This window comes from Brienomyrus brachyistius, chromosome 6, assembly GCF_023856365.1.
Source record: "Brienomyrus brachyistius isolate T26 chromosome 6, BBRACH_0.4, whole genome shotgun sequence".
Classification (NCBI taxonomy): Eukaryota; Metazoa; Chordata; class Actinopteri; order Osteoglossiformes; family Mormyridae; genus Brienomyrus; species Brienomyrus brachyistius.
The window spans coordinates 20,386,111-20,394,580 of NC_064538.1; the positions used below are offsets into that span (position 1 = coordinate 20,386,111).

Consider the following 8,470-nt stretch of genomic DNA (forward strand, 5'->3'; position numbering starts at 1 on the left):
AAGAATTCAATTCTTAGCAAAAAAAAAGCAGCATAAAAATACAAGAGGTCAATTTTTTGTTCTAGAAAAGAAAAAAAAAACACTGGCTGTCCTTTACGTATATTTTTTTTTTCATTTTCTCAACATTATTTGCTATAAAATATCAGGAATCTAAATATTATTAGTATTATTATTAATATTATAGTAATTGATAAAAATTCACATGCGAGGCCTCATAAATAATTACGTGTTTGCGTGTGTGTTTGCATGTGTGCACGTGTGTGTGTGTGCGCGTGCGCGCGCGCGTTCTGTGCGCGCGTGTAGGTGTGTGTGGGTGTGTAGCGGTTGTTCCAAAAAAATCCAGCATCTTTTGTCATCTTTGTTCATATTCTTATTACTGTTTTTTTTTTTTTTCGTCAACTTAATCTCAGTGAAAATATTGCTTTCTAAAAAAGTAGAGAGGGGAAGAATAAAAGGCATGGAGGATAGAGAGAGAAGGAGAGGACAGAGAGGAGAGACAGGGATTTCGCTCGTTCCCCGGCTAGTTCTCGGAGCCGGAGTCGTCTTCGTCCGCCGAGCCCTTGAAGCAGGCTGACTCGTAGTGCTTGTTCAGGTAGGACTTGAGCGCGAAGGTCTTATTGCAGCGCTTGCAGCGGTAATGCTTGAAAGCAGAGTGCGTCTGCATGTGAGCGCGGAGGTTGGAGCGGTCGGCGAAGGCCTTGCCGCAGTGGGCGCAGGCGAATGGCTTTTCGCCCGTGTGGGATCGCATGTGGCCCTGCAGCAGCCAGGGTCGACTGAAGGCCTTGCTGCACACGCCGCACTTGTGCTTCAGGTCGTGGGTGAGGATGTGCATGGCCAGCGCTGGCATGGACACGTACACCTTGCTACAGGTGGGGCACTTGCGTGCCATCTTGCTGTCGAGGCTGCGGTGGGTCTGCTTGTGCCGGCTCAGGTTGGATGAGGTGGCATACGTCTTGCCGCACTCGTTGCATGTGTGCCGTGGCGTCCCGCTGCTCGCACCTGTATCCTGGGCCTCACTGGCGCCCCCTAGGCTTCTCCCACCTCCCCCGCGGGCCTCGCCGTCTCCCTTCCTCCGCGAGCGTCCGTCTGAGATGAAGAAGGCGTCCATGGTATAGCCCTCGGTTAAGGCCTCGGCCTCCCGGCTCAGGAAGCCGCTGCCTGTCATGCCTGACTGTGGGCTGTCTGGATGTTCCATGTCGTGGTCGCAGTACTCCTCCCCCCCACCACCGCTGCTCACCTGAGTGTAGATGGGCTCTGAGACAGCCGAGGCCAGCTTGAGCTCCATCTTCTTCTCGCTCTGGTACACAGTAGGCGTGATGTAGTCCTGGATGTAGCCTGGAATGTGGGGGAATAAAGAGAGTGGGAGTGAGCCAATGGGGAGTTGTTCCGAATGCACCGCAAAGCGATGCATTTTTGTCTTATAATCAAAGCCGGGATTCATTTATAACTCGGGCCTGGACTGGGTCGGTAAGGTGGCACGCTTCTCCGAAGCTGTTTTGAGGATTACCCATAATCCTCCTATTTGTATCAGTCTGTCATATTCACGCACACCTCAGTGCTCTGCGACAGGTGTCTGCCTTCTCAGTTTGATTAGCGCCTGCATTTTAAAAATGCGAGAAAACGGTGTGGGGTCATTCACATCGTCTGGTCGAGTCGCACGGGAGATGCGTGGGACGAAAATGGTTGAAGAAGGGTGCTGTCTTAATTAAGAGAGATCCATCACCCCCCCCCCCCCCCCCCATACTTTGGATTGATTTGTCCGACAGCCCCTGATTAGATTTTCACAGAAAAATATGCGAGCAGTGGCTGGAACCTCTTACGCCCACACAGCAGAGGATCGTCTGCCCTGTCAATACACGTGAGGCCATTCGGGCATCTTACATGTTAAACGACACAGACATCAGATCCTCAGACTCCATTAAACTCGTTTTGATACATCTCTCTTCTCTTCAGACATTGTAAAAAGAAAACCATCGATGCAGAAAGCAGATCAGGGACCCCTAGGAGGGGTTTCTGGGCAGGGCGGCTCGATTGAAGCCCCCCATGAGCAGTGATAATGATTACACAGCACTTAAGGGAGCCGGTCGAAGCCTTTTTACATCGTGGCTCCCGGATGAAGACGCGTCAGATTTCCAGAAGATTCCAAAACGTCGCGGTCAGAGGCCTTCTTAGAATCTCGTGGAGCAATTAATGGTGGGGGTGGGGGGAGGAGGGCAGGGCTTGAGGCTCACTAAATAGCAGACATAAGATTTGCGTGAGACTTATTAGTGCACAAAGCCCAACAGATATATAACACTGGTAATAACTGCTGTGTCGACAACATTGAGAAAGTCTGTTCATTGGAAATTGCGACATTTCCCTTTGGTTTGGCGTCCAGGATTCCAGCACCATTATGTGTCAAGATACGCGTTTCACGCCGATCACGTCGGTGTCCTGACATCTAAAACTCCAAACTCGTTCCTTGTACCCTGAATCGGGACTCTCTTCTCGGCATCTCCTGAATGTCACAGGGTGTTGAGATGCCGCAAGCCACAATTGTCCGGGTTTCCACACATCAGCAGATGTATGCCGTCGCTATTTATGGCCAATAACTGTCAGTCATGTTGTGTAATACTAAAAAAAAATAATCTACTTAGTATGAAACTCTGACATATCTGACCTGTTGCTATGGCTAGTGATAGTTAGATGTTCTTGTCTAAGACTAACCTATATTAAGAATAGCCTTGCTGGAAAAATGTATGTATATATCTCTGTTGTTATGCCACTAGTATACAGAGGAACATACAATATATAGCATTTAAAACGGTATCTTTTTTTTTCTTGTTCACTGCTCACTGCAAACACCAAGTACTTGATAAAGAATTATATCACCTGAAGTCTCAGTCATGTCTGAAATCTCCTGTGTTGATATGGTGATTAATAATGGTGACTTTTATGAACTGCAGAACAAAATGCGGGAAATATGCAGGCATGCGGGTGCTGTGTGCAACGCAGAGGCAGTCTCTTGTGAGTAAATTCGCTAGCGTCCATGAATTGCATTTTTTAAATTTTATTGTCTGATTTTTCCCACCTTCTAACCAGGGTGCAAGAACGACGTAAAGAGTCGTCAGCTAACTTGAGGATAAAATTACGGAGAGTGTCAGAGTCTGCCAAAAACACCAAGTGCTCTCATCTGAAAAAAATATTAAGCGGCCCTGAGGAAATCACCGACATGATAGATTCACACTGGTCTGGATGAAATTTATTCCCGTGTTTGAGCGTTACACGTTATCCACGCTTTGTCATCGTAGAAAAATATGAAAGCAAGGATTGTACAACTTGAAGATTCCCTGCTGCAAGGGGCAGTTGAGCTTTTTGAAACAGGCCCTGCTGACTGCTGACTTATTTTAATTGAAATTTTGCATCTCTAAATTCATTGACTGAAAAATGGAATCTGCTCTCACGATGGAAGCAGAAATATCATTGGCCAAAATTCTGAGGTGATACTGGATTGTTTCAGTGTGCTTCTGTCTGTATAATTAATATAAATCAATAAACTTTTTACTGAAACCTAACTCTTACTAAGGACTGGAACAGGAAGGAGTCTTATTTACTCTTTAAAATTAAAGAGTTAATGGTTTGTTTATACATTTTTTGCTACTTGATTGCGCATTGAGTGCTCCACGCTCATGGTAAATACAATCCTTGCCGGATTTAATTTGTTTGTTAATTCTTTAAAGGATTAAAGCCACGATGCGGCAGCAAGGAAAAGTGAAAGTGCAGCTTCGAAAGAGCAACATTGCAGCGGACACTTCGGGAATCCAACCCCCATTTGATTCTTGGTTGCGTCGTATCTTGCATCGGCTTGAGAGGCCTTTGCTGAATCTGGTGAGAAATAAATCTGGCCGCAGTTTCGCTTCGCGGAACATTCCGGCAGAGCCGCGGACGGTTGACAGCAGAAACAGAGCCCCTTCGGGGGCGCCGCACGCGGCAAGTGGCGGTAATTAAGTATCGACGGCTTTTTAATGAAATTCAAAGTTTTGCACCGATCAATAGGCCATGGGCCGTGAAATAGTGCTACTGTTTTCATGGACCAGGGGGAAAGCTGTTTTTTTTTTTTGGGGGGGGGGGGGGGCATAGGGGGTGGGATGTCAGGGCGAGACAGGAAGGATCGCATTTACGTGGGTGCCGCATGATGACACTGGGTGGGGGGGCAAAATAGCGACATCGGAAGGGAAAGTGAAAAAGCTAAGCCTTAAAGATCCAGGATTGTTCTTTGGGGAGGAGGGGGGTGGGATTGGGAGGGGTTTAAGCGTGATCCGCCTGCCAAGGCAACCCTGCTGAAGTGGCTTTAAGAACTAGGTCATTAGACGAGCAATTAAAGTATTCGTAATGTACCCCACCCTGCACTCCGCGGCTTACAGACCAGCTCAGCTCAGTAATAAAGCACTAAAGGTGGTAACGTTAACCGCGAGATCACCACGGCGAGGGATCCGTGGGGCCGTGTCGCCTGTTGACAGTCTGCCTGCGGCGGAGTTCTGTCTATGACATCTGCGAGACTACGTGAAGCTCTGCCCCCCCCGCCGAGACTGGCTCAGTGACAGGCGAACAGGATGCAAATAGATGCGCTCGCTAAAAACCGCGCATTTTTGTTAATAACTACCCCTAAAAATATATCACTCAGATTGCAAGGATGCAGACAATGACCTCTGGATATCTGCTGTTCTTGTATTTGCCTTCATAGCTGTTTTACGGGACGGAGCAAAACCATAGGAGAAAAGTGTTATCCTGGAAAACTTGCGCCGTGCATTGAAATAAGATTTTCTACTAAAAACAACTATTCGTAATACAAATAGGTGAGTATTTTCAACCCAGAGTAACACATACTACCAGAGATGAAGGATATATATTTGAGATTATTGTTATTACATTAAAAGCAATAATACAATCTTTTTCCAGTTAAATATTTTTCTGCGTAATGGTGTAAAATCTCCCTGCTGAATGAGATCTAGGCTCAGACGTTCGAAGGCCTATGTTGATGTAACAAGTGTCATTCACCGATCAGCAAGGTCAGACAAAGACTCTATTGTTACTCTCCACCTCGTCCCTCTCTCCCTACTCCCCAGAGTCGCGGCTCGGTCACCTCAGTGCTTTTTTAAACCCAGCCCATCAATGTTAGAGGATCTAAACGCCCTTGTCTTGGAAGCAGTCCACGGCCAGTCCCCCCTCGTTATCCGGTGGGGGCATGCGGACAATCGAGTGGTGCCGGAGAGAGAGAGAGGGGGAGATGTTTACACATGCCAGTAATGCTGAGGCAGTGGATTTCCTTCTTGTCAGGGTGATAGGGGGAATTTAAGGGGGGGGGGGGGGCATCAATATCATCAACAGGGCGACTGATTTTATCAGCCACGGTTTGTTTACAAATAAGTTTGTCCCCCACGTTGTTTTCGTTTCCCTGAAAGACAGATCCGTGCTTCCGGATGGCTGCCTATGGATGGTGTTTCGGAGCGTGACGCGGGGGATGTAACATTCTGCGATTCCAGGTTTTGTTTTTGTTAGGAAAGAGGGAACAATGGCGGCTAAAGGGGAGCCCTGAAAAGCGAGACCCCAGCAGGAGGAAACTTTCCGTCCCAGCTCCGGTCGTCGCAGACACGTTATCCAGGCTGTTCCTTTGTCTTCTTTTACAGAGGCGTTAAGAGTCATAACCATCGGTCCGCAAAGACTTTTTCTTACCAAAATATCTCCAACTAATCAGGCTACTTGGGGCTAACATTCAATAAAAATATATATATAACACAATAAATACTTCCAAATAATTTAAACAATTTGTAGGCAATATAAATACTGATACTTTGGTCCAGTGATGACCCAATCACACACCCTCATTCCCCTATAGCTGCATTTCACAGATGTAAAAGCATATCGATAAAAAAACGGACCTGCGGAGGATTTGTGGCTAATGTGATTGTATAACAGGTGGAGGGTCTCGCATTCAGCCGTGGGCTACGACGCTCCCTGTGTAACGCACACACATGCATGACAAAGGGAGAAGGACATCTGGCATGCTTAGCCTCGGGACCAAACAGGCACAGAGCAGAGCTCAGGACCCGGGTTTTGGGGGTCTAACCCGAAATGTTAGCTTCTGTGTTTCAGGCACGATGGCTTTGTCCCCTTTATAGGCCTGCTGACGTGTTCAGACTTGCCCAGGCTGTGATGGTCTTAACATCCTTTGTGTTTTTCCTTTTTTGCATGAGAGGAGGCTGTGAAGGTTTTTTTTTTCTCCTCTGGACCAGTGTGCAGCTATGTGACGTTTCCTTGTGCTTACTGTAAAAGCTGGGAGGTTGGGGGGGGAGTGGGGGGGTCATGTGACTGGCGCCGATGCTACCGCGGCCGCTCTCTCCTCCCCATCTCCTTCTGCTGTCCCCCCCACCCCTGTCACACTGTACATCAACATTTCCCGTGTTGTGGGCTTCAATGACTGAAATTCTACCCCAAGTGTATTTCGAACACCCGGAAGGATGAGAAGATATGGTCGATGGTCAGGGTGGTGGGGGGGGGGTGGTGGTGGCTGAGATGGTGGTTTGCTGGGGGGAGGGTGGTGAGGGGATAGGTTGGACTGTGATGAAAACTCAAGGGCAGTATGAGCTAAGGACAAACGCATCGCGCATCGACGGCCCTCTGTCTTCAGGAATGCGAGCTCACACAAAGGCACAGAAAAAAATAAAAAAGCAAGCGGAACAGGCGGAACGGGGCGGCTCGGAGCGCGGATAGCATGCGGGCGGCGGGCACGTCCGCAGCGGAGAGCCGCAGCCCAGCCACATGCTCAAGCTCATTGCTGTGCTGTGACCTGGATTGTTTGCGCATCATCGGACACAAAAAACAAAAGTCTGCGAGCCGATTTCCTTTGGGGGGGGGGGGGGGTGCAGAGGGGATTATTTAGGATACCAATGCAGCGACACCCGGCTTTATGTAACATCTGTTTTATTCTAGCCATAACCAGAAGGTCATTCTTTAATAATACTCATACATGAAACATATGACATGGCCAGCCGAACATCTATCTATCTATCTATCTATCTATCTATCTATCTATCTATCTATCTATCTATCTATCTATCTATTTCTCGATTTAGATAACATATTTTTATATTTATATATGAAACAAAAGGTTTGTGTCCTTTTCATGATTTTTAGTTTTCTTTTTGCACACTGACCAGTTCTGATCTGACAAGAAGCCTCATGGCAGAGGTACAGTCCTGGAAAACCGGACGGATGCGAGATGAGACCTGCCCACTCACCATTCTCACTGAGCCGGACGCCCAGGCTCGTCACAGAGTCCGTGATGGAGCGTGCGAAAGTGTACGAGTCATCCAGATGATGGTGGTAGGGGTTGGAGGCAGCCACGGCCGACGACGAGAAATCGTCGAGCTTGATCTTCTTCACCAAAAACGAGCGGGGCATGTTTCAGCGGGTTGGAGAGGCGAGCCCAGGAAACGCACATGAAAGACGGAGAGGAGCAGAACCCGGATCGACGAAGTGAGACAGTGCGGCGGTAATCCGTTTGCAACTTTAGGAAGAAAAAAAACACAGCCTCCTCCCCAAAAAAAAACAGGAATAAAAAAGGCAACCACAAAAAAATAAAAAAAATGACCAGCAGCGTTACGTGGCTCGGCTCCCTGTCTTTGAACGGATCTTGTTCAGCACTGGATAGCTCCTGTGGCGCGGTAGGCGAGAGGGATGGGAAGGAGGAGAGAAAGAGAGAGACAGAGGGAGAGAGAGAGAGAGGGGGAGAGAGAGACCATCAGACTAGCTGAGATCAGCAATCACACTCCCCTTTATATGGGCTATGGGCACTGAGATCAGGTGGTGCTTCGAAAGGGAGCCGCTTAGCTTTAATCCATCAAATGTCTTCAGGGAGACACATCAAATTACTACTGAGCCGTCTGTGCATCCAAACAGACATAGGAGAGAGAATACGACCAGACCCCCCCCCCACTCCCCCCAGGGCCCCTCCCCCTTTCATCCCACCTCTTTCTCCATTGCACTGAGCGAAAGAAAAGGCAGGCAGGCAGACAATGGATGCAAGTGGATGGAACCCCATTCAGTATCCTGTCCCCTATTGTTTTCCGATGAAGTAGCACAGTTTATGTTGCCTTGTAACCGCGGCGACACTTTTCAGCAGAAGCATCTCTCAGTCTCTCTGTCTGTGGTTTGGCAAGCCGCCCCCCCCCCCCCCCCCCAACCCAACTCAAACCTGACTTATCTGTTACTGTAAAGACAGCCATGGGGTCAGCACAGTTTCGTTAGAGTGTGAGTCGTCTTCAGACACGCACGCCACCCCCCCCCCCCCCCAGGCTAGCTGGGCCCTCCAAATTAATCGTAAGCGACGGATATGAGCCGGACCAGTGTGGCTAAACGAATCTGATCGCTGTGATTAAGGCTAATTCGCTGTAAATGTTTTCATTTTCACAGTAACGCGCAGGTATCGGAA

The 8,470-nt window shown here is 48.3% G+C and overlaps 1 protein-coding gene across 1 annotated transcript; it reads right to left on the minus strand.

Annotated features, from left to right (window-relative positions):
• Positions 1-205: 205 nt before the first annotated feature.
• Positions 206-7,905, minus strand: scrt2 (scratch family zinc finger 2). Its single transcript, XM_049018410.1, has 2 exons — positions 7,278-7,905; positions 206-1,335 (listed from the first exon to the last, which is right to left on the minus strand). Exons 1-2 carry the CDS (start codon positions 7,438-7,440, stop codon positions 521-523), a joined length of 978 nt encoding a protein of 325 aa, XP_048874367.1. The 5' UTR covers positions 7,441-7,905; the 3' UTR covers positions 206-520.
• Between the last annotated feature and the right edge of the window lie 565 nt (positions 7,906-8,470).

What these genes read in the sequence shown, in the direction of transcription:
- scrt2 (XM_049018410.1), bottom strand. Translation starts at nt 7,440, where the DNA reads ATGCCCCGCTCGTTTTTGGTGAAGAAGATCAAGCTCGACGATTTCTCG. An exon ending in CGTCCGGCTCAGTGAGAATG is followed by an intron (nt 1,336 to 7,277) that starts GTGAGTGGGCAG and finishes CCCACATTCCAG; the next exon opens with GCTACATCCAGGACTACATC.